Raw genomic sequence first — 27,812 nt, 5'->3', positions numbered from 1 at the left:
ATTCAGGCATTCATTTCATGTTCTTTTTCATGTCTCCTATGTAAGTATACATACTTCATTTTATTTATCTGCCTTAGATCATAAGCTTCCAATAAGGCTATGCTATCCTAATGGCGATACATACGACTTTAATTATCAACTATTACTCTAAGTAACGTATTTATTTGGCTCTTCATTTTCCTCCCTATATTTTTGATACATTCACATTTACTTCTATGCTATGAGTTTTCTATTGTGGTATCTGTTCACTTCAATGAAAAAAGCAAAAATAAGTATTTATTCCTTGTGAATTAATTTTGTGTTGATTCCACACTCCTGTTTAACACTAAAGAAAAAAAAAATCCATCTCAGTGTTGTAATTCAGTGGCTTGAAAACCATTTTAAATGACTCACTAAATCAACTTAGTAGGATAATAGCTTCTATTTATGTCACCTCACTGCCTGGATTCATTCATTTGATGTTGCTGGCTAGGAAGGCCTTCTTTCTATCCTGGAGCACTGTGTAAGCTGTATATTCCAACAGAGTGTATTCTTAGAAAAAGAAGAGTCATTCAGTGACAAAGGCTTATGAGTAGCTCTTGGCTTCCATGTTCCCATATACAAATTCTGCTAACAATGATTTTACAGGTGTAGGTAGTTTATGTGTGACACCTATGTCACGCATTTTTTAACCTCATTTTCAAGATTGAGATTTAATTCACAGACCATAAAATTCACTCTTCTAAAGTATACAATTGAGTGTTTATTTAAGCATATGCACCGAGTTGTGTAGCCAACCCCACTATCTCATTTCAGAATAGTTTTGTCACCCCGAAAAGAATTCCTGCACTCATGAGCAGTCATTCCCCATTTGCTCCACTCCCAAGTCCCTAGCAATTATTAATCTATGATTTTGTAGAAAACGGTGCATGGGAAGCCAAGTTCTTATTAATAAAACAATTTTGATTGGATTATTGGCACTTTTTAAAAACTCAAATCCCTTTTCATCACTTAGGTTAATTGATATTTCTATGTCATAGATTATTAGTAATGGCAATCTTTTATTGTTTTAAAAAATACTTAAGACAGTTAATATATTAGTGCAAAATAAGTTCAGAGGGAAAAAACAAACAAACACTTACAAATTATTCCCTCCTACCTAATCTCCTCCCAAATGTTTTCTCAGGAAAGTCCTTTTGTCTTCCAGACTAATTCAGAAGCCCCTATCATATAGCATGCCATTGGTTACTTTGAGTATAATGATTACAACTTGCAATCATATTTATTTGATTAGCTCTTATTTATTTGATTAGCTCTTTAATTAAGGTCTGTCTCTATCTCTAGACTCCAAGATCTATTAAATCAAAGATCCCCTGTCTTTTTTGCATGCCATTTATACCTCTGGAGCCTAGCATAGTGTCTTTATACAATACACTTCTAATGAATATATGTAATGAATATAAAGAAAAATAAAATATACATTATATTAATAGTTTGCCATTGATGAAATGCACGGAATGTAAAACTCCTGGATTTTTCAAACCCTTTCTTTAGGGTCGCATGGCAGAATACAATATAAAACCCAAAGATCTGGAATCAGGAAGGAAGTCCCAGGTTTAATTCCCGCCTTTGCTATTTATTGACTGAGTAACCTTGGAAGAGAGGAAAACTGAAGTGGAATAGGAAGTGTCTGTCAAATCTGATGTATGGTGTGGGCTTAGGTAAAATGAATTAAAAAACTCTTCTGATCTACTCCAGAATCTTCTGGAGGTGATGTAATGAGGCTTTCATAAAGGCCTTAGGGTGATGAAAAAAGCTCATTAATCCCAGGAAGGAATGCAAAGGGTAGAGAAGGGCAGGAAGAACTTCCCTAGTGTTTTTGCCAAACTTTTCTCTGGAGAGAGGTAGCAGCAACATCTTTTATGACTCTACCCAAGGTGTTGTCTATGAGGAGCTCATGGCTTTTTTTCCCTCTCCTCTTAGTTTTCCCCAAGGACGAAGACTAGAGTACTCCATCCAAAAGCAAGAGGAACCTACAACTGCAATCCAGCTGTTTTCTCAACGGATGGTGTCACTGTGCCCAGCTGTTAATGGTTAGTGTGGCTGTGGTCCTGTACTTTCCTGGACTCTTTATTCTTTAGAAGTCCAGGGGGAAATAAGATCCAATAGTATTAATGAAAGGGAGGAGAAACTGGTCCATCTTCTCCGTTTCTCCACATAATTCTTCACATAATTGAGGAGTTCTTGTCATGGTTCCATGAATTTTGGATGGGGAGAATGTCTACATTTTTCCTAGAACCTAGCTGATTTTTTTTCTAACTGAATTTTAGCGTTTCCTTTCATTTCAAATGTAAACAACAAAGCGTAGTAATATTAAAAGTACTGGGACTTTGTCAGCAATAGAAATCACAGGTATTTTAATATTACATTATAATTGATTCAGATACCTCAAAATAGTGTTTATTCTCATCACTACTAAAAAGTATAGCAGTTATTAGACTTGCTGCTATAACTTCTAATTAAGGCATTCATTAGGAAGTAAAGTCATTATATCAAAACTGTGTTTTTTTAATTATACGTTTTTATAACTATATTTCAGTATAATTGGTTTGTCTTTCAGGCTTATGTACTTTGATTTTATACAGTTAAAAAGATGATTTTAAGGTTCATTGGGTGGTAAGAGTGCACATGCACACACCAAAAAAGGATCTGCTGTTCTAATTAGATTCATCTCAAACCACATCCCTTTCTCATTTTCTGTCTATTCTTTTCCTTAAGGGAATTTGCCCCAGAGATTGTTGCTTTGATCTAAGGAGATCTGGAAAATATTAGTTTTACTGGAGGACCCTTCCTTTTCTGCTCTATTGTCTCAGATCAATTCTTCCCTGAATTAGAAAGGTCCTAAAACTTGGGAAGAAATATCCAGTCATAGGTTTGGCTTAGTAGTCTTGGGGCTATTTAGAACCATAGCCTAAATATGGTTCAGATTTACTCACTAACTTTCCCATCTGTTTCGATGTAATTCACTAGATTTCTGTTTTGGGACTTGAAACAAAATTCCCTGTTGTGCACAGAGCTCTATATTGTCTTCTTTCTTGTGTATATCTCCATTTGGAACCTTGGAGTGAATGGTTCACTGGTCGAAGTGTAAGTGTGAAATGAAATTTTTCTGTGTTTAATAAAGAGGAGGGAAGCAGTAATCTCTCCTCTCCTCCTTTAAGGTGTCTCCTTGAAACCATAATGGACCAACCTTTAGATTTTACCATGCAAGCTGGCCTTCTGACTATAAACACATACCTCTGAAATTAACTCAGGGTTCTTAACAAGGTATACTCACAAGGTATATAAGAGACAAGGTACATCAAGTGGTGTGTCAGGAGATAAAAGAAATGTTATTTGTTTTTTTCATTTTTTTTACTGTATAAATTTGCAGGAGATTCTGCCTTGTCTCTGTAGTATTTTTCACAGACTGCCTGCAATGTGCACTGTATTCCAGATATGCTTTTTTGATAATAAAACTGCTTTCTTTCTCTTCTAGATTTTGTGGAGTGAACTTTGTTAGTAAGAATTTTGTTGACCCAATAGAAGTAAAGATTTGGCTATCCTGAGACCTCTTGTCTTATGTATTACATTCCCATTTGAATCACACCATGACTTCTAATAGTTACTATTACATACGTTACTTTCTTCATCTATAAGGTGAGAATCACTAGGTTGATTCAACTTTCTGTATAAATTTTTCATTTTTTCCCTGTGTTTCTGCAACACCTGGCAACGCATTAGGAACACATGTTTGAAGTCGGACTTAAACATAGCCTCCCTAGTACTGGAGAATGGGAGCATCCTAGCACAATGAGAGGCCATGTGACTACCCATCTGGAGATAAGGAGTAGTGACTGAGATGCCACAGGCAGGGAAAACAAAAATGGTTTAATATGAATTCCAAGTCAGTGGTCACAAGAAAATGTGCTCTGAATTACAGCCATTGATTTGCAATCAAATTGCTTTTTACATGGATGATTCTACATAATATGCTCCAGAATCCACAGCAGCGGGGATTTATTTATAACAATGTTGATGATTCTTTAGACTAGCAGGCAAGAGTCCAACTGGAGTGATAATGTACATGAGAGTGCCTGGAAAATAGCAGGTGCTCAATAACATCAGCTTCCATTCCTATTTCCTTTTAAATAATGCTTTTCTCCCATCATATGAAAGTTAAACATACTTTGGTTTTATCCCAATGCTACCTTGTTTCAATACAAAATACAGTACATTTCTTTGCAGAACATGGGTCTAACACGTAATCAGTATATTATGTCTGTGGACAAAATTCCTAGGTGTAGGTGATGAAACGTCGATATTTGATGACACTCAGAAATATTTCACCACTACGTCTTTGTTGTATGAATCTTTCATCTACATGCTTTAGTTAGATCATGTATTTTAATGAGATCAAATGCTAATGGTTCAGTATACAAGGTTTAGACTAGATGATCTCTATCTACAATTATAATGGAATGGGACCCCAGACTTGGTTCAGCTCAAAAAAAAATTATAAACTTCAAGAAGATTTGAAATAACGAATTAGCTCAAGGCAAGTTATGCCCTTTAAGCAGAAGATCAGGAATAAAAGTTTAGTTATTTATTTCTTCACACAGTCCAACGTGTGATTTCATTAAAAGTAGGCCATATGTGCTTACTAATCAGAGATAACTCTAACGTTGGAAAACTATAATTACAAAATGAACTTTTACTTTATTTTATTTTATTTTTGGCTTGTTTCAAAGCTTTCTCTTCAGTTTACAGGGTAAGAGGGCTCTCCTTTTAAAAGCTTTTAGCATTCTACATATAGTTGGAAGTTGAAAAAAGAATGGTGCCAGATGACTACTGGATCTCTAATCGTAATATATTCATGTTTTTACACTTTGAACAGACTTATATATCGTCAGTGATTGAGTTACTTAATTCTTTTTCTCTTCCCCAGATTCTATGATTTATGTTAACATGAGTGAAACACAGGTATTTAAAATAATATTGAAGATTTTAAAAAGAACTGAGTTAATACTGACTATCTATTAAGGCACGTGTACTCTGTGCAAAGTTGTATTTCAAATGAAATGCAAAAATGCATTTCAGATAAACACTTTCATCAGTTATTGGTAGATTTTACCTTAATTCTCACAGTTAGCCTGGAGGAAGATTTCAGAAATAAATGAAGAACCTTAAATCTTACCACTTATTCTTGGTGCCATGCATCCATTCATGAAACATTTAATTAACTTAAATATGCCAGGTACTCGTAGGCACTAGAGTCATAAAGACACCTATATAAAGTCCTTTGAAGGATTAACCAGTCAACCTATAGGGTAGTGATTAAGAGCATGGACTCCAAAACAAGACTATTGGGCAAGTATGACTTTGAGCAAGTGACTGAACCTCTCTCTATGTCTTGGGTTCCTCATCTGTAAAATGAGAATATTAGTACTCGCCAATATTATAGCCCCCGAGTTGTGGGGAGGTATAAAATGATATGGGTATAAAACTCCAAACTGTGCTCAATACAGGTAAACTATTTCCTCTCATCATTTCTCCTCTCTATTCACTTGCCCTGTTGAGCTGTTTTAATTTTTATCCAAAATTCCCTGTTTAACTCTTGCTTCTATATGTTCACATATGCTGACCCGTAGGTGTGAATATACCATCCCCTCATGCTTTATGACTCACCTGGCTCCTTCTCATTTATAATTTTAAGATTCAGTTCATGTGTCACTTTCATAAGGAAGACTTCCCAGATCTCTCTTTGTAACTAGGTCAGATGCACTTCCATGCTGTGCTCACAGTACTCTTTTTATTTCTAGCAATTGACCTTAACTGTCTGCATCTCATCAGATTGTAAACTCCTTACAGTCAAGGGCCATGCTGAATTCATGTTTTATCCCTAACAGTTAGTGCAGCACCAGGCATAAAATTGGTGCTTTTGAATGCCTCAACAAAAGGAATGAATGATACCATTTCTTCTTTATAATAATTGGCAAGCTAGTAATTCTTTAACAGTCCAAATATGTTTATCCTTAGGGTCTTATTATTATAATTATCTATCAATTATATGTTCACTGTATGCTATGACAATGGAAAAGATCAAGAATATCACACTGGCCTGGTTATAAAATAAATAAGTCATGAGAATGTAATGTATCGCATGGTGACTATAGTTCATAATATTGTATTGCATGTTTAAAAGTTGCTAAGAGAGTAGATCTTAAAAGTCCTCATCACAAGGAAACTTTTTTTGTGTGTATGTGACTATGTGTGGTGACGGATATTAACTAGACTTATTGTGGTGATCATTTCACAATATATACAAATATCGAATCATTATGTTGTATACCTGAAACAAACACGATGTTATATGGTCAATTTTACCATAATTAAAATAAAAAGAATATTGTATTGGTATTGTAAGCAGTACTCCTGCATTTAATGATTTACCTTTCAATGTTCTAAGGCCTTAAAATAACTGGAGCTTTTACACACATCAGGGATACCTTTACCCAGGGTATATTGTTTCAATTTTAGATACATATGATTTCATCCTGGGAGTTTTAAGGAGCAGAGGAAGGGTAAATATGAATTTTTTTTTTATACCAAGAAGACAAGTGATCATATGCCTGAAAGAAGTCAGAGAGCTAGCCTGCCAGAAAGCTGTGGAAAATGCACTCAGGCAGAAAGGACAGTGAGTGCAAAAGCCCTGATGCAGAAACGTGAGCAGTGCTTTGAAGAAAGATCAAGGAGGCCAGTGTGGCCCACTTGTGTAGTAGACAGATAAACAGTAGAGAGGCCAGGGTGTATATAGGCAGATTAAGTGGAGTTGTACATTATAAGATCTTTGGCATTTATTCAAATTTAGGAAACCACTGGTGAGTTTCGAGTAAATATGCAATGTAGTCTGACATATGCTTTCAAGGCTATTGTATTTAGAAGAGAATGGGGAAACAGGGAAGGAGAGGAATTAGCTGGCAGACAGAGTAAGAGGTAAGCGGTGGCTAGTATCCTAGATTAGGGAAGAGGTGTGTTTATATAAACAAATGCAATGCCATTAGGTGAAATCAATCAAATAATGAAGATTAAGGGCAAAATATGGCAATTGGCACTATTGGTGTTTTATTACCTCTACTCATATTGAGTCAGATTATGGAATATATGACTTCTACTTCAGTATGTCTATAGTAACTAAAGTAACTCTGAGTTGCAATAGATACTTTTCAAAGTACAAAAACTAAGGGAAGAATTATTTTCTAAACACATTTTTTTTTTTTTAAATCACAAAGTGAACTGCAGGTACAGATATCTTGTTCTGCTATCATTTAATGTATGTGACATTCTCATGAGATAAACTGCAAGGTTTCTCATCACTGAGCAGGACTTACCACAGGATGCTATCATTTTGGATCTACTTCTGACAAATATAATCTCTCAGTGTCCAACATGAGCTCTTAAAAACATTTTCTTCAGAAATAAAATGTACACTTAATCCTAAACCATGATAAAAATCTATATTCTAAAATAAACAAACTTTGTAAATTCTTATGGTTCAGCTCAGGTTAAAAAATATTTACTAAAAGCTTTCCTGTATAAATTAACATGTTGCATAATAAAAAGTAATATGTAGCCCAAGACTTCATGAGGTTATGGTCTTCTGGGTGAGACTAAAGCAACATTACAAGAAAATATATATATATGGTTGCATTTAAAGCGTTTTCAGAGTATGGATGTGTTTACTATCATGAAAAAAAAAGGAAATAAAAACCTTATTCCCTTATTTTGGCACTTCATGATCATAGTTTAATAGCCAACTCCCTACTTAATGTACTATAAAGTAAAGCCTACCAGTCAGTCCAAATTTCCTGCCTATGTTCTCAGAAACTTTAGTCAGGATTCCTACTGTGGGATAAGACTTAGCATGAAAATCAGCAGAGACTAGCAACCTAATTCTCAAACACTGATAAAATTAGAAATAGAGGCATTAGCAAATTAACACACGACAAAGGCAATTTTACTAGAATAACCAAAAATAATATAACTCTGGAACACTAAACAGAGGGGCTATGAATGTGACACAACTCTTGATCTTTTATATCAGGGAATCAATAGATATTATCTAGAGATGGTGAATCAAGAACCAGAACTTCATCATGTTATGCAGAGTCATGGAGAGGGCCACTAGAGCAATCAGAAATAGAAATTATTAGAAGACTTAGCTGAGGAATAAGAGAATGGAAGGGGGTAGGGCACATAACCATCGCTTTAAATTGCTTTAAATGGGAAGCTGTTCTGTATTATTTTCTTCGTTATCACATGCCTATTTTACTTTGGTAAAAAATACAAAATTTGTCTTAATTAAAAATAATTTATCCTGGGTGGCCGGATGGCTCAGTTGTTTGGAGCGCGAGCTCTCAACAACAAGGTTGCTTGTTCGATTACCGCATGGGATGGTGGGCTGCGCCCCCTGCAACAAAAGATTGAAAAACGTCAACTGGACTTGGAGCTGAGCTGTGCCCTCCACAACTAGAAAGGAGGATAGCAATTTGGAGCTAATGGGCCCTGGGGAAATACATTGTTCCCCAATTAAAAAAATAAATATATATATATATATATATCTCCTTATGAACAACAAACCCTTCTTGCTCTAATGTACATGCTTTACACACAAATTTTGACTTAAAGTATTAAATTAGTACATCTGAAAGTCAGCCAGTTCTGTGTATTTTGGATTTCTATATAGTAACAATGAGGGAAAACAAATAGATATATGTCAACCTGATCAGAAAACTAAAATGTATTAATCTTTCTTTACTGTGTGACAGTAACAGCCACAGAACCAAATGCTTTAAATAAGTTATTTAATATAATTCTCCCAACAACTTCACAAATTACACAATATTATCCAATGCTAAATATACAAAATAAATAAATTGAACAGGGTCACATAGCTGACTCAAGCTTTTCTCTTGGTATTATTTCACTTTTTAGAGTTCAACATATCTAGTTCTAAAACATGGGCTTTCCCCCCTCCCCCAGTATACCAGAAATTATCAGTGTGGTCATACTTTTAACATGAATATATCTTATTTATTTTTTTCTAATAGCTTAAAGCATATATTGAACAACTTTTATTTGATTTCAATTATGTCTTGGCATTATGGTTAAAAGTCAAGTGATCTCCAACTTAATTGATGGTAAGTTTTTTTCTCTCTTAAGAAATTTAAAAATACTGAACTCCTGTGCTATTTTCAGGAGTGGGTGAATGTGTATCTGTATAATAACATTAACAAATTAGATTTAATTAATATTAAAATGACAAAAATATACTAGTTCAACTAAAATATAACGTGCAAGGCATGTTTTCCAGTGCTATGCTTCTTTTGAAACACCATGTTGAAACCACATATATCAACATGCCAGTATTTGCTAGGAACTTTACTAGGCCCTATATGGGTTGTGTTTATGAATGCAGTCTTCAGAATAACCTATTGAAACAAAACTATTACTCAGTTTAATAGACTAAAAATCAAGGCTCAGCTAGTCTCAGAGCATAGGTACAGTGAGAGGATTTGAACTCAGGTCGATTCTTCCCTCCATATTGTTTGTAGATATTACTATTCAACCAAAATGGACTATACTTAATTGGGCTATAATTGATCTCATTAAATATTTTTGGTTCAGAAGAATGTCTTCATATATATTATGAAATATCCCTTGCTGAAATTGACGTTGCTATGACCTACCAATATAGAAACTATTAAAAAGGAATAGGATTATTTTAGACAGGTATATTCTTAGCGAATGCATGCTATACTCTGCACTCTTGTCTCTCCCACCTAAGTCATTGAAAGCTATCTATTTAATCATGTATCCCACTGTTTAACACCTATCCTTTTTATCTATAGTTTTCTGTATTCTTTTAGTTTTCTCCATCAGAATTTTTGGTTATTTCTTCTCTGGCTCCTGGAAATTTTTCATGGTTTCTTCATGATTACTGACATTAAATTTTGGAAAATGCTGTTCTAAGTTTAATGTGTGTTTCTGACTATAAACAGATTTTTGTATGGCTCTAAATTCTACACAATATAATCACTCTCTTAAATTTTCTATAATCATCCATGTCATCAATTTCTTTTTTTTTTCTCCTTGGGAGATTAAATTCATAGTTATTCTTTCCCTTTTTATTCCCTTTATCTTCTGATAGATGAAAGCATCAACTCAAGCCAGGAATCAAACAGCTATTCTAATATTAACAGCATGACAGTTTAGTTGATATCTACTTTTTCTTTATTTCTTATAACAATATTTTGAAATAAAGAATTTCAATTTTTCCCATTTTATAGATGAGAGGCAATAAGCCTAGAAAATTTAAATGACTTGTGTTTAAGTCAGAAATTGTATACATATAATTCTAAGACATGAATACATTATATATCAAGGAAAAATTACCATATTTATCAGACACCAAGTATCCATACTTTTATCCATCAGATCAGAGTTGGGTTTTTTTTCCCACTGACAATCACAGTAAAAATATACTTTATATCGTTGCAAATATACAAATTGACACTTACATGCACACACAAATGGGTATATGTATATTAATTGTATTTTATTTATCTCTCTATTTAACAGAATAAACTTCCACAAAATGATTTATCCTTACTTTGTTGTTTGAATTACATTTTTTTCTTTTTCTTTCTTTTATTTTATTAAATATTATATCAATAATAAAAATGCTGGTCACAACCCAGTGAATTGATTTTATGACTCACTAGTGGTGACCCAGTTTGGAAAATCTTCCATAGATGATATCATCTCCATGTCAATTTTGTACAATGCATTAGGATCATTCATCTGACTAGGGATCTGTGATAACTTTCCATACTGATAATTGTTTTTCTCGCCTTACGGAACTTCTTTTTCCCCCACTGTACCTCTATCCTGATAAACATAGCTATATACAAACACCTCCATGATTTTTGAACATGAAGTATTATTTTTTCTAATAACATTATTTTACTTAGTTATAATAGCTATCTCCAAAAGCTTTAAATAAAAATGTCCATGGTCTACTATGAACTCCATACCATTTTCTTTTAGAATGTCTCATTTTTCCATTAAAATCATTTCTACACCATCTGTGTTTGACTTTCTGTTTAACACTAAGATATGAGTTTTTGAAATGGACACAGGTCACCAGTTCCATGAAGTGGTGAACTGGTCCTTGTTTTGGAAAATCTTCCAGGAGTATATCCAGAAATGCATCTTCATGAAATTCTGAACAACTGCTATCAAAACCTGTTTCACTGTCAACTGGGGACTCCCATAGTTTCCCCTCTTGCATCCTCTAGATCGTCTCCAAAACCGTTCCAAAAGGGCTGTTCATTTACTGCAGCTAACTGCCTAGCAATTCCACACCCCAAGTGAAGGTGATGTCTCTGTTTCAGGTATCTCTTTGATAACTGCCTTAATATTAAAAATATTAAGTCTTTTCCCCTTACATGTATTTTTTCCTAGGACTTTTTCTAAGATCAGAGGTCTTCTTATAACTAAGGTCATTGTCAGATCCTTTGTCAAACTGATTCTGATGCATCATTTTTTTTACTAACTCCAGATGGCTACTCTCATATCTGATATTGTGTTTCTGAAACTAGTTTTAGGTCTTTCTCCATCTTTCTGTGTCCTTAGGTCTTCAATGTGCTACTGGAGCTGCCTGAGTAGCTCTGACTTGGTTATCACTTTTAGATAACCTAATTCTGAGGAGAAACATACATTTTTCTATATCCTTATTTCAGATAAAAATTTATCACCAGTTCTTGATAATATTTAACGTACTGCATTTATTTACTTTTGTTGAAATGTCAGTTTCAGTGTGTTTGTTTCTCATTATTCGGCCAGTATTTTAATCCTCTAAGTCCTGATCACAAATGAACAGAACAGGCAATACCTCTATTCTCAGAGAGCTCGCCTACTGGAATGTGCACCTTGCTTTAGAGACACCTGGGGCTATAAGCACTTTCCTAAAACCATGTTTTTATTGAATCCAATTTAAAAATCCTTGATGCAATCTCTTCATTGTTATACCACATTTGTAAGTTGTATGTTAAATGGTTGATTTTTTTTTTTTTAAACTACAGAAATGACCTTAAACATTTATCGATTCTTTCTAATAATAAAAGTTCAGCAAAAAAAAAATAGGTTTTTTACCATGACAACTTGGTAAGGCTCTATTCCATCCTGGTCTTCCATCATCTCCCATGATACAGGTGAGTGTCGAATAACCTTGAAGAACATAACCAGCATCACAGTAATAGGTGACTGTTGACCCTAATTTATAATCCATTCCAAGTCTGGTGCCATTCATTATATTGCCTGGATCAAAGCAGGACTCTCGGAGTTTTGCTGTAAAACAGTGTTGATATAAAATGAATTGTTTTAAAATAATGTTTTATTTGAAAGCTTTAAGATTTCTTCATTTCTACCTCTACATGGAAAGGAAAGCATCAGCACCCTTTCCCGTCTCTGTTTGAGTGCTCAAAGTACAAAGTAGTCCTTAACCCTATCTGACATTTTGCTAATTCATATTGATTAGTAACAGAATAAAATTCTGCATTGGTATTCTCATTAAAATTGGCATCCAATATACAGAGGGTGTCAACAAAATGTACACACATTTTAAGAAAGGAAAAAAAAAACTATTAAAATTGTAATAGTCAATATATACCCATAACAAAAGATGAATACAAGTCACGTTTGACTTCTGCAATTACTAGAGGTGCTCAAAGTGGTTACCATCAGTGTCCAGACACTTCTGATTACGGCAAACTACTGCTTAAGAAACGCTGACCAAAATGTCCACTTGTATATATATATATTTGTGGCACCCTATATATATATATATACCGTGTTTCCCTGAAAATAAGACCTAGCTGGACCATCAACTCTAATGCGTCTTTTGGAGCAAAAATTAATATAAGACTCGGTCTTATATTATATCAGACCAGGTATTATATTATAATATATTATATTATATTATATCCAGTCTATAGTATAGTATAGTATAGTATAGTATAGTATAGTATAGACCCAATCTTCTATTATAGTAAAATAAGACTGGGTCTTATATTAATTTTTGCTCCAAAAGACGCATTAGAGCTGATGGTCCGGCTAAATCTTATTTTCGGGGAAACACAGCAGTATATAGTCAAACATAGGATTTTAGAGTTTATTTAAAAAAGAAGCATTTATTTTCTTACTTAATATTTCTTTATTAAAAATATCATCCCCCAAATAAAATACACCAATTCCACATGACTGAAATGAGAAATGACACCATTGCCTATGTTCAGCTCAGCTCAGTTCACCACTAAGAGGAAAGCAAAAGACTCTTTTTCTTTGCCTTGAGAACATTTCTCTTAATGTACCTGCTCTAGTTATTTCCCACATTTCTATGAGAGGTCTGTCCACCAGAAAATAGCTACACAATTTCCAAACCAGTATCTTTGTGGACAGACTCTGTGTCAAAGCTAAGCACTTTCAAAGCTAACAATACCAGACAATTTGAAAAGTAAAATCCATTCACAACAAAGGAACTATTTTCTGTGCAACCAGACAGTGAATTAAAGACACTGACAGAACATTTTGAAGTTATGTAGAGACATCGAAAGACTAGTTCTTCCATTTTGCAAACTTTGTTGTTAACAGATCTGGGTAATACCTTTAGTATTTACATTTTATTATTATTATCGATTACTTAAGAAATAATAGAGAAATGTGCAATGTGAGGACCATCGCAAAATCAGGATAATAAATGTGATTTTCTACATTAGAATTTATCTTATCTTAATGGGAAGTCAGGAGATGGGTATATCTCTGGATATGACTCATGGCATCATTGGTGTTTGGCTATTACAGAATTTATATTACTTTAGTATATCCAAATCTGATTAACTACAACAGTAAGACTACATAGCATATATTTTCCATTCATAAAAGTTTGCAGAGTTCAAAGTACTTCAACATTTATAGGAAATGAGAAGTTTGTGCTTTAGGAAGAATACTATATAAGATTTATCCCAATTCAACTAAAGAAGAAATGGTGGAACCAAATATTTAATGATTTCAATGGAATATTAGAGGAATGAAGTCCACTTTCTTTCTTTTCAACACATGCTTAAAAGCCACTACCCAACTAACTCTGGAAATACAACAATGGACAATCAGAAAAGAGTCTAGCAATCAAGGAATTTATAGTCTATTAAGAATTATATTATACACTTGTAATTGTGATGAGTACAGCAAAAGGGGAGTACATCCAGGAGCCTTCCTGAAGAGTTGACATCTAAAATGAGTCTTGAGAGATAATGAGCTGGCTAGGTGAAAGAGATGAGGGGCTGGGGGGTGGGGGGTGGGGGGGGAAGAAGTGTGCTAGAGTGTGCTAGTTGGATAAATCGGATTCCAGAATTTCAATACAAAGCTAAATAACTTGATCTGCTCCCAAGTACATGTGCACGCACGCACACACACACACACACACTCACACACAAGCACACACACAATTTGCACCCCATCAATTATATTCAGAATTCACTATAAAAATTGCTTCCCAATCTAAGGAACCATATTCCTTCCCAGATAAAATATTCAAACAACACTGTTTTCGGGAAAGACCCAGCAGGGTGAATACTAAATTTGGTCACTAAAAATGGGGATTTAGTGTTGCAGGAGTTGGTGTTGCAAGAGTTTATTTTTAAGAATAAAACCACACACTGCGTCTCTTTCCTTAAACCAGCAGGAAAACACAATGTAATTTTTAGGTAGAACAGCAACCTTGCATTTTCAGCCAGCCTTCATGAAACTGAGCTAAATCCCTTAAGGCAAAAGGAAGACTTGAAAGTACTGTTTAAAAGAATTAATCTCTTCCACAACTTGAAGAGCCTAACACTCAACTTTTGAAAAGCTTGTTTTTTCCTCTTTAAGTTTTCCCAAAAGTTTCGGTGACATACCAGTGAATCTATAATTCAAACATCCTACATTCTGAGGAAAGGAAAATATGGTCAACGAATTAAAAATCTTTCCTATGCAATAGTTTTATATTGCTAGTCTCCTTTTGAAAGGATTCATTTATGTCAGTGTTATGTTTACATACTACTCTAAATCCTTGGTGAATAGCTCTCTATGAATAACACTGTCCTTGTTTATTTCCATGTATATCATTGCAGTTACATCTGGAAATTTTGAAAACACATGGAGAATCCTTATATAAAGGTCTAGGCGGTAGGTGGAAAGGTGATTTTTATTCCTTTAAATTGTGGAACAGACAAGTTGATAGCATTATTTTTTATGGATAATTAGTTTTGTTTGCCTTAATAGTAGTTTGCTTACTGAATAGACCGTAGGTAAAAAGAGTCCCTTGCCTTATAGTCTCCAAATAAGTTTTTTTTTTGGCAGATTTTATATTTTACAATTATTATTTTTTAATTAATTGCAAATAAGTTACATTAGATGTCTGCTGGGAGATAGAAGGGAGCATAGCAATAATACTTATATTTTACTTCTGGCCTTTTGCTTTTCGTTTTATAAAACATTTATTTTTCAGAATTTGTCTGTATAAATTTAAAATAACTTAATGCTTATTTTAATGAAAAAGTTTGACATTAGAGGACTGAAAAATGTCTTTGAAGATTCCATTGGAAAAGTTAAAGCTTTACTATGCTTTTGTTTCCATTTTATTCATAAAGATACACATATGCCAATATACATAATAAGTATCATATCTATAGCATTAGAAAGGTTTTATCATACTTTCTACTAGGCATAGTGATAACTAAATAGTGCTTGTTTAATTCATACTTAGTGATTGATTTACAGTTAAATTTTTTCTGGGCTAATAAGAACCATAAATATTTGTACTATTAATGGAATTTTTTTTCCAAAGTTTATTTCCACATATAGTTATACATTCACGAAGGGACCATTATTATCAATAATTTCATTCTCTGGATGATTAAAATTAGTTATGTATTATTTTGGTTTTGAGAGGTGACTGAATTATATAATATCCAACTGCCTATTATTTCCACAATAGTGGCCATGTGTGGATGTGGATGGGCATAAACCTGCTAGCATGAGTTCAACAACTAAGAATAAGCTCCCTTTTAATTGCGTATGCATGATTGTCCCTTTTAACTAATCATATGCAGTCCCAAGAGGCCCTCCCTATTGGAAAACAAGTTCACATAAGGCCAGATATCCCAGGGTGTTTTGTGAGAATAAATATAAACCTACACAGAGTTCTTTTATTTTGGGAAATATTGCTACCATGAACATTAAATGATTTTCTCCAGAAAGTTGAAATGTAATAGGTTACTCTATATCTTACTTTAAAATTATAGGTTAATTTAGAAAGTAACTTATGATACTTTTAAGGTTCTTGGCTAACTTATAGCACATATAAACTACCCTTCATAAGTTTTCCACTGTACATACTGGTGCCTATAAATTTACATCTTCTGCCAGCTAAAGCACCAACTAGCTCCCCTTCAGTAGCCCAAAACTGTATATTCTCTCTCTTTCATCGCAAATCAATGTAATTTATTAAAAGAACACAATATCACTACCACATGAGTCCCATTTGTATAACTATTATGATTATAAATATTTAAGACACACTTATTAACATTATAATCTAAAATGCTCTTAATAGTAAACAATGCAAATGAGAGCACTGTTTAAACTCTAAATATTTATTCAATTGTAAATTTGCTAATATTGTATTGCACTGAAATTATAAGGAGATAAATGGAGACTAGATCTGATTTAAATACTTTGAGGACATTGCTTTAAAATTAGCAAAACACTTTCCCCTTACTTCCAAACTTCTACTTCTCTGTTCGAATTTACTATTGTCTACAATATTGGAGCATTTCTACTATTTGTTTTATGTACACATAAAGTGGTATTCCTTCCAGAGTCCACGTGAGTGGCCTTATGTTTTTGTGATGTTTGAATATAACATTCATTCAGTGTTCAAATCCTTTGTACAACTACTGTGTACTTGCACACCAACAGAAATAAGATTCAGTGTTTACCTTCAAAGGGGAAATGGACAGATAGGCAAGTAACAGCAACTAGACTCTGGTGTGAGCTGTCATGGTGGTAAATGCCGGACCTGTGGCTTTTTACTTAAATGCCCACTAAAACCATTATACAGAGTGAGTCAGGACTTAAAAGCTGTACTTTTCCAGTGCTAACAGAAATGAACACATATAAGTCAAGCTATATAACATATGTGACAAATGACAAAGGAAACAGTTTTACTATCCAGGACCTCCCTGTATATATCAGTTCATTTTGAGGTGAACGTGTTAGTTTGAAAATTCTGAGATAGTTGTCTGTGTGTGCCAGAATTAAACATAAAGACAATTTTACTTTATTAATTTTAAGAAACTAGACAATTAAAGAGGTAACATTTTTTTAAATAAGGATAGGAAACAAGGAGTCTGAAAAGACAGACCCTAGAGGCACTGAAGTGGGCAATGTAATTTTCCCATGAAGGGGTGTTTTGAGGACCAGTCCAGGGACTTAATTAGATTGGATTGGGGAGTATCATGAACTCGGTACTAGCAGTGCAGAGAAATAGCACATGAAGAATAAAAATAAGAGTTCGTAGAGGAATTTTGTGTAAGTAGGTGTTGGTATAGTGGTTGAGGATGGTGGAGATTGAATGGTAGGATCCGAAGAGAAGGATTGTAGTTCATGAAATGATAATGAATTTTTCTCTGCTTTTACTCTTTTATTTGTAGTTGCCTTCAGTCTTATTGGTAATACTAATTTGTCATCTTGTGCAATTCATTTTAACAATCTGATTCTTTTATCATTTGTAAAATAGGTATAGCAATACTTATAATGCTGTTGGTTTAATATTTTTGTTGTGTTTATAAGTGTTCCTGGTCATGGGAAGGACAGAGATAACGCATTAAAAAGAACTAATCATTCTAGAGTAGAGTAAGTATATAATATTTCTTTTAAATAAGTTTGCATTTGTGGCCCTTTTCCTATGACAACATAAACCTTAATTTGGAAATAATAGGATATGGAAATATATCAACCTAGGAAATAGAAATGGCTTTTAGCTGATATGGCTTAGGTTTACCTCAAGTATGTAATTGCATGGACTTAGTAATGGCTACCTGGAATGTAATGCAAAGAAAGAATTGTGAGGTCAACTCCAGTTTGTCCTGAGCATAGTAATATTTCTGGCATTCTTCCTGTATCTTTTGTCCTAGTGATATCTGGAAATGTTTTACTGAATACTAATGCACAATAAAGCATAGCTCTACTGACTTGCTTACAGTCCTTCCTTCCTTCCTTCTTTCCTTCCTTCCTTCCTTCCTTCCTTCCTTCCTTCCTTCCTTCCTTCCTTCCTTCCTTCCTTCCTTCCTTCTTCACCCTCCCCTCCACTCTCCTCCCTTTCCTCCCTTTTCCTTCTCTCCCCTCCCCTTCCAACAGGTCTTACTTATAAGCCTGTCTATTTGGACATATAAATAGCTGTTCCTAAAGAGCCACGTTCTCATTTATGAAATGCAGGACAGGAATCTATCTGTAAGTTTTCTAACATTTCAATAATGTTATTATTCTATGATTCTAATTATGATTTGGTTTAAAACAGAAAACACCTCTTTAAGCTGCTCAAAACCAATCAATTAATTATCAAACAACTACTATGTGTAGGTAGTATTTTAAGGCACTCATTGTATAATGTGAATAAACAGGATTCTTGATCTTAAGAAACTTGTATTTTGGTATGTGTAAGGAGTTAGTGAAGTAAATGGGGATGCATATAGTAAATGAACAAGTAAATATATAAACAAGAAAGTATCAAGCAATGATGTGATTATTTGATAAAAGGAGAAAAATTTGAAACTAGTAGTACAGAAAAAGCAAAATGAATAGAAAGCACAAAATAAGATCAGAAAAGCAAATAAATATAGATTAAATTTAAAGCATCAAAAAATATACAATTTATATGTACCTGACAATAAGTTCTCATAGGATATAAAACAGAAATAATAAAAATTTTAATAAAAATTAAAGCAATGTTAAAAACTGTAAAAGATTTTCCCAAGTATTTCAATAATTGGTAGACCAAGAGGACTTTTAAAATGGTGAGCATATTAAGTATTTGATAAATATAATTAGAGAACATAATTTAATGGGTATATATAAAAACTGTGACTTAAATAATGCTCTTTTCTCCTAGGAGTCAGGGGGCATGTGTAAAAATTGACCATAGAAGAGCTCAGAAAAAAATATATCTTGGAACATGCCAAGGAATTTAAATCACATATATCTGACCACAGTACAAGTAAATTAGATATTATAATTAAATGTAGATTAAAATTGATTGAAATTATTTCTAAGTTAACTCTTAAGCAAATAAAAACATCATAATGCAGTGCAATTAGAACAAAATTTAGAATTGAATGATTATAAATCTCTCTATATTAAATCTTTTGCAAAGTAGTTAAAGTGATACTTAGAGGAAAATTTATAGCCATAAAACTCATATGAGAAGAAAAAAAATCTGAAAATTAATAAGCTAGTATTTCTTTCAATAAATTAGAAAAAAAATCTAGAGAAAATATGAGATGATACAGATAAAAGCAACATTAACAAAAATACTAGACAATGTAAATGAAAAACATATACCAACAAATAAAGAGAATACTGTGAAAGTTTTTTTGTCAATATGTTTGAAAACTTGGATTAAAATAACTAATTCTCAGAAAAATAATTTTAAAAATCTAAGATGAAATCAAAAAACCTGAAAAGATTTATAACCACTAACATTCTATAACCTCAAATCACTAAATCCAGAATTTTATATACTTCTAGTACACATTTAAGACATAGATTGTCCCTATTTTATTCAAACCATATTAGATTCTAGAGAAGTGAGACCATTCCCCAAATTAGGCAGTTGTATAATCATGATCAAAACTAGACATGGTAGATATAAGAAAGGAAAATTATAGACTAAACTCATGGTAATAAAGCAATGATAATTCACATTTTTAATAGGTAATACACATATGACATTAAATACCATAATTATAGAAATCTAACATTTAGTGTACTGAAATCTACAAAGTATATTAAAAACAACAAACAATGAACAAACTGGTTGTATCCAGCCAATATAAAGATGTTCTAATGTTAGCAAAACTATAATAAGTTCACAACATTAAAAGCTTCACAAAAGAAAAGCGCGTGATATTTTCAATAGCTGATAAAAAAGCAGTTGATAAGATTCAATCCCATTCATCGTTAAACAATTTTTAGTTAACTAGGAATGGAAGGGAACTTCCCATAATTTATGAAGCATATATCTAAGTAGTATAACATTTGGAATAAGAACATGAAATCAAGTTCACCCTGAATCAAATTTTAGCTCTGCCATATGACTTTGGGCAAATTACTTAGACTTATTTGCTCAAAGTGCTTCACCCATAGAAGTAAATAATATTCATATGTAAATAATAATGAGTTAAAAATGTTAGCCCTTATAACATTGTTCCTAACCAATAAGAAACATGACATGTAAAATCACTAGATGCATTCTCTTTAAAATCAGCAGTGACACAGGATGATAGCTGTCACTGTTTCAGTCTGACATAGCATTGAAGTTCCTACCCAGAGTATTGAGCCAAGGAAGGGGAGGAGGGGGGAGTACGTACAGACTAGAAGAAAAACAGGACAGTCACTGTTTGTATAGAAAATACAAAAAACTCCACAAAAATTATAATAACTAATGAAAGAGTTAAGCAAGTTTGGTAGATATTATTAGGTAATTACAAAAATTCATTGTGGACGTAAGATTAGCAAAAACGAGTGAAACCTAATAATAAAATGATTCCTTAATTACAATGAAAACTATAAGACATTTAAGATTTAAATGAGAAAACTTTTATAAAGAAAATCATAAACCACTACTAAAAGACACTAGTAAATTGAGAGATGTGCCATATTTATGGATGGAAGATTAAATACACATACTTGCTTTATTCCCAAATAATTTATAAATTCAATCCAGTCTCAATCAAATTAAACAGGTGGGACAAGCTTAATTTAAAAATCAAATCAAAAGTTCTAAAGGTTAATAGACACCAAGACAATTTTGAAGAAGAATAAGGTGGTGCACTCTGCCTATCTCATATCATGACCTACTTTAAAGCTATTGTAGTAAAATTCAGAGAAGTCATGGCCTGGAAGTAGAAAAATAGGCCTATGAAGCAAAATAGGGAATTCAGAAGCAGACATATGGATCCTTGATATTTGACAGCAATAGCATTATCTGTCAAAAAATGGTTTCAGGACAATTGTCCATATGGAACAAAAAAAACAAAACAAAATTGGATTCCTAGCTTACACAAAAATAAACTCCACATACATGAAAGAGATTAAAAGTGAAAAGCAAAGCAAGCAACTTTAGAAAAAGTTTAGGAAAATGCCTTTATGACCATCATAATAAAGAAGGAATTTTTAATCAAGGCATGAAAAACACAGACCATGAAGAACAGAAAAGATTAACGATCGATGTTGATTTTCAAACGTTTGTACAGCAAAAGAAACCAGAAATAAAGTGAAATCACTTGCCAAAGATGGTGGCAAAATATTTACAACCACATAGATAACAGATAAAGGTATAATATTCACAATACTAAAAAGATTTCCTATAAATAAAATAAACAGACAAATGGCTGGAAAAATGTGTGACAATGGTAATATGCAATTTACAAAAATGAAACCTCAGTATGTATGAAAGGAAAACGGTGCTCAACTTAATAGTAATAAGGGAAATGGCGATAAAAATAACAATGAGATAACATTTAAACCCATAAGACTGACAACTTTCAAGTGTAAAAATTCAGTGGGTTTTTCAAAAATGTTGAGTATCTTAAAAAGATATCTGTACCTCCATGTTAGCTGCAGCATTATTCACAATAGCCAAGACATGTTAAAAACATAAGTGCCAATTGACAGTTGCATGAATAAAGAAATTGTGAGATATATATGTATATATAATATATATTATACATATATATCACACAATGTATAAAATATATGTATATATACATATATATGTATATATATATATACATATATTTATATATACATGTATTTTATACGGAATATATATATATATATATATTATATGTGTGTGTGTATATGTGTGTGTGTATATATATATATATATATATATATATATATATTCCACAAATGCAATGAAATATTGTTCGGCCACAAAAAGAAGGAAATCCTGCCATTTGTGAAAACACAGATGAACCTTAGGACATTATGCTATGTGAAATAAGTCAGACAGAAAAGACAAATACTCTATAAACTCACTTATATGTGGAATATGAAAACAAAACAAACTCATTGATACAGAGGACAGATTGGTGGGTGCCAGAGGCCAGGGTGGGTAAAATAGGTAAAGGTGATCAAAAGGTATAAACTTCCAGTCATAAGATGAGTCCTGCTAGGGATAAAATGTACACCATGATGACTCTAGCTAGTATGCTATTGTATATATGAAAGTTGCTAAAAGAGTAGATGTTAAAAGTTCTCATCACAAGAAAAAAAATTGTAACTAGGTGTTGTGATGGATGCTATCTAAACTTGTGATAATCATTTTGCAATATATACATATATCAAATCATTATGTTGTGCATCTAAAACTAATACAATGTTATATATGTCAATTGTATCTCAATAAAAAAGTGTGGAGTTTCTGAAACACTTCCTCTGCTGCAGAGAATATAAGTTGGTAAACCTCTTCTGAGAGTGCTTTGGCAATACAGAATTAGATTCAAGAGGTTCATACCCTTTGACCAAATAATCCCACTTCTAGGTATATAGGTATCATAGAGAAATTCTCACAGACAAATTCAAGAAGGCAGGTAAAAAAATGTTCATTTCATCATGATTCATTTCTGGTAGTGAAAAACTGAAACATATTAGCTTGGTGCAAAAGTAATTGCTGTATAACAGGTTAAAAATAATTGTAAAAACTGCAATTACTTTTGCACCAACCTAATAATTGCCTATCAGAATAATTTATACATTAACTGTGATACAGTCATATGATGGAATATCGTAAATAAATTAATAAACTAAAGCTACATGTCTCTATAATTGATAAATCTCAAAAACAATGTAAAGGGAAAATTTTTCACAAGTATATGTGCATGAAGAAAATTTCAAAAATTATGAAAATAGGATGAAGGATATGTATATGATGGAAAATATAAAAATATATACAAGTATACATACATGGGAAACATAAGCACCAAATACAGTTAGGAGGGTACTGTCATGAAAAAAGTAGGGCTACCTAAAACTTGTATGCTCATTGTGGTTTGCCTGGATTGACAGCTAGCTGGATCCTGGGATATAATGTGGGGAGCCTCTTTCAATTAAATAAATTGATAGAGTGCTCAAACTCAACTTTCCACAAGAGCAATGTTTCCTAGTCCACAATCACAAGGTTGAAGCTTCCCCAGGATCCCCTGTTTTTGGAGCAGCTAGCATTTGCAGACAGCCCCAATAAATACTGGTACCCCAAATGCTCACTGTCTGGTATCAAGCAACGTGTATATTCTCCCATTGAAAGGCCATTTTCTTACTTTGCTCTGTCAGGTGAGAGACCCATAAAGTTCTCAACCTTCCTATTGGGATGAAATCCACACCACATCCATATCCAGCCGATGCCTGGCATGCATTTCCAAGGAATGATGGGGATATTGGAGGGCTCTAAGCATATGTATCTTGCTGACTTGTGAGTTTTTCCTTTCCCTAAAAAAACCTTCCTTAGCACACGCTATGTGAAGTCGTGGAATTTATCCTGATTTCTTTTGATAGCTCTGAAGAGACAAACCCCTCATCCCATGACAAATGCAAAAATATGTACTTTCAGAACTTACTTGATAACTTGAGACGAATTATCAGTATGTCCTTTATGGACTCAATTACTGAAAAAAAAATTAACTTTAAACAACTAGGATCTAATTTGTTCTTATAGTCCTTGAGTATAAAACTTAACAAAAATATATTTATAAACATCCATAGGCATTGTAATATTGATTCATTTAAATGCAAAAATATTCAAAAATATTGTAATTTTTGCTGTATTTTATTCTCCCTACTTTAAATATTGACACATTTAAATATCTTTAGACATTTTCTGAAATATAATTATCATGGTACTTTGTTCTCTTTATCACTGTGTGTAGTCTCTGAATAAAAGATATTTAATTGAATCTTCAGCTTCACAGAAATGAGTTTTTGTTTTTTTTTAATATTTTGTGGTTTCAGCCAACTCTCAGAGTATACTAAATTGCTAATTTGTTTGCTGATACATTTCCTTTGGTAGTAATTAGGGAAATGTTAATTTCCTTCTTACTGATAGAAAAAGTCTACAGTGGGAGCTCTTTCATGAGATGAATTGTAGGTAGGCCGCACTAAGAAATGCACATATAACTAACCACTGACAATGGCCAATACAAAATTATCCTCCTGTATAAAATACTCACAATTTAAATCATGCAGTTATAATCAAATATTCATATTTACCTTTATATTCTAAATGAAATCCAGTGTAACTAACAGATCCATCACTCCGAAAAGCCAAATGCATGGTATTTGAGCTGCTTTCTATTCTCTCTGGTAACTTGCTGTCTTGAAAACTTCCAATTAGTGGGCTATTACTATCTGGTCCATCATATATATACAGGAAGTCATAGTTTGGTTCTATGCTGAAACTGAAAATTAAAACCACACACACACACACACACACAAAAACAAAAAACACAACAACACAAAAACAAACAGAAAACAAAAAAAAGGGAGAGAGAGTAGTGGAATGGTTATTGGTAAGGTAATAATCTGAAGTCATATAATTACATATTGATTCACTCAATGTCTTTAAAAATAACAACAGATTCTGTCAAAATAAGTTAACCCAAAAATTTGCCTGGCAACAACACACTGAATATGAATATCAAATCAGTAGTGGAAAAAAAAATACATCTTGGTATTTTCAAATATTTTTAAGTTGGTATTGTATCTGCAGGGAATACAAATGATTGTTAAGGCAGACAGTTTAGTTGATGAAAGGGTATAGGATTGGGAGTCAGAAATGTAGGTTTAAGCCTTGCTTCTCCCCTTGTGAAGCTATATATCCTTATGTAAGTTACTTTATGTTAGTAAAATGTGGAGGACAATATCTATTGTTAAAATTTTTCATTCACATATTTTGCATCAGAAAATGCAACCTCTTTCTTTGTCAATGGTACTATTTGCCCTGAATTTCAAAATTTATAAGCAGTTTTGCTGTTTTAAAATTCTATTCTGCATATTAGATTCAAACAGAAGTTTGAAATACAGAATTTGCATTTAAATTACTCAAATGAAGCACTGCACTGCACATTGTATTAGGTATTATTTTTCCTGAAAGTAAATATAGTTTCTTCTTTTATAACTTAATGTAGGAGAAATCAAACCAATACACTATTTGTCAAAATTAAATAATGTGTGAATAAGAACCTTTTAGCATGCAAGTTATTCAAATCAATATCTTAATATTGCATAATTTGCATAATGAACTTGTCTTAACAACTTTCAAAACTATGAAAATTGTCCCGTAATGACTATAAAACCTACATATTTAGAAGGCAAAAGACATGCAATCATTTGTCTGTTACCTAGTTCATATTGTGGCAGAGGAAAGAATGGCATCAATTGGGTCATTAAAAAAAGTCAACAAATAAAACCAGTAAACCTTGTCATTGTTAAACATCCATCAGCATAGAAATTATTTTGTTAAGTTTTATCATCTTTGCATCTAAGTAAGAAACTTGTTAGGTAAGAGATATTATTTCCAAATCTACTGGATTTAAAAAGGTTGTTTCCACAACAATTCTAATCCTTTATGTGTATATAAGGAAGAGGAACCCAGCTAGCGTACTTGTACATAAAATGTGGTGGAAAAACACTGGGATAATTCAGAGATTCCCAACCTTTCCATTTATAAGAAACTGTAACGTGAAAAAATTGCTATATTTTGTTTTAATTTATTCAGTAGTTTCACAAGACTAATTCAATTAATTGCTCTTAAACTTTTCAGTGTATGTGAGGTCTAAATTTTGGTAAATTTTGCTGTACTATAGCAGAAATCAGAGGATAAGGCCTTATTTCTTTATTTAGTACCATGTTTCCCCGAAAATAAGACCTAGCCAGACAATCAGCTCTAATGCATCTTTTGGAGCAAAAATTAATATAAGACACTGTATTATATTATATTATAGTATATTATATATATTTTATTATATTAGACCCGGCCTTATATTACAGTAAAATAAAACCAGGTCTTATATTAACTTTTTGCTCCAAAAAACCCATTAGAGCTGATTGTCCTGCCAGTCTTATTTTCGGGGAAACATGGTACAGTTGGCCTGGGATAAAACACAGCCTTTCTGAACTTCATCTCTTTCAACATTAAGATTTCATGAGAATTACAACTTCCTTATCTATCTCACTGTTGTGAGAATCACTAGAAATGAGTGCTTTGTGAGTGATATAGCAGTATGTATGATCCTTGGCAGGCCAAATGTTTACTTAACAATGGATTGCGGTGCATTTCTTTTTAATTCTACCTTGGGGTTAAACAAAAACTTCAAAATATTGATTTGTAACTTCTTCCAAAATGATAATAAAACAAAAACTTCTTTTTTCTAGGAAATCTTAGAATCTTCGCAATATATATAATGATTATTTTCCCTGAAAACTGGACAGTACATTTGAATAGTGTATTCTATTTTACAAGCCACTTTCATAAAAATTAACATAGTCTTGTCAATAACCCTGTGCTATAAGGAATGGGTTATCATTTCTATTGTCCCACTGAGTACACAAAGGCCCTGAAATGTCAGTGGTCTCCTTAAGGTCACGTGATGACACATAGCTGGAAATCAAGTTTAGGTCATGCACTTCATGTAATGTACTCTTCTATCACTCATTTTCTCACTAGAATAACTTTATAAGTAAACTAAGCACTGTATCATACATTTTATCATTTCTAATGTCAGTACCGGCATTTCCTCAACTGAAAAAAAGAGGAATAATAGTACTACATATCTCAGGAAGTTGTGTTATAACTGGTTCCTGGCATATAACTAACATTATCATCATTGTTGCTTTATTATTGCCAATTATCAATGTAATGTTACAAATTATAGAAATAAAAATTCCACATATTTACACTTTTTAAAGTTTTCATGGGTTCAGACTATCTTTTGTGTAATTTTTTAAAAATCTAGCTTCAATATATTAGAAAAAAATGCGTATTTCAGGTTGATATTTTACATAAACACCAAGTAGCTTTAACACACTAGGAGAAAGAGGGGTTGTGTTACTATCGCCCATGAACATCAGCCTTGGACACTGAAGATTAGTAACATTTCTACTAGGAACTCTTTGATTTGCTGGTACCTAAAACTCCCATTGAAATCCTAAGGGGAAGAGACAGGCCAGGTTTTGTGATAACAGCTGTTAGCTACATGTGAGAAAACACAGGTTTAATCAAATAATTTACCCAAAGTAACACAGATGACAGGGGCAGAGCTAGGACTCAAACTCAGCTGCGTACTTTCCCACACAACAAGCAGCATCCTCCACTACTGCAGTTCTAAGCTAACCCTGCCATTAACTACAGGGCTAAACAA

The 27,812-nt window shown here is 32.8% G+C and overlaps 1 protein-coding gene and 1 pseudogene across 6 annotated transcripts in view; both read right to left on the bottom strand.

Moving 5' to 3' along the window:
- CSMD3 (CUB and Sushi multiple domains 3) overlaps nt 1-27,812 on the bottom strand; it is a 1,090,811-nt gene that overhangs the window by 242,647 nt on the left and 820,352 nt on the right. For all 6 annotated transcript variants that reach the window (XM_074316364.1, XM_074316366.1, XM_074316365.1 and 3 more), the window contains 2 exons: nt 24,664-24,851; nt 12,235-12,429 (listed from right to left, as the gene is read on the bottom strand). In XM_074316364.1, the coding sequence (XP_074172465.1) occupies nt 12,235-12,429; nt 24,664-24,851 (383 nt within the window). The remainder of the gene's footprint in view (nt 1-12,234; nt 12,430-24,663; nt 24,852-27,812) is intronic.
- Nucleotides 11,044-11,914, bottom strand: LOC109454554 (small ribosomal subunit protein mS31; annotated as a pseudogene).

This window comes from Rhinolophus sinicus, linkage group LG12 (genome assembly GCF_036562045.2).
Source record: "Rhinolophus sinicus isolate RSC01 linkage group LG12, ASM3656204v1, whole genome shotgun sequence".
Lineage (NCBI taxonomy): Eukaryota > Metazoa > Chordata > Mammalia > Chiroptera > Rhinolophidae > Rhinolophus > Rhinolophus sinicus.
This window is presented reverse-complemented; position numbering and strand designations above follow the sequence as displayed.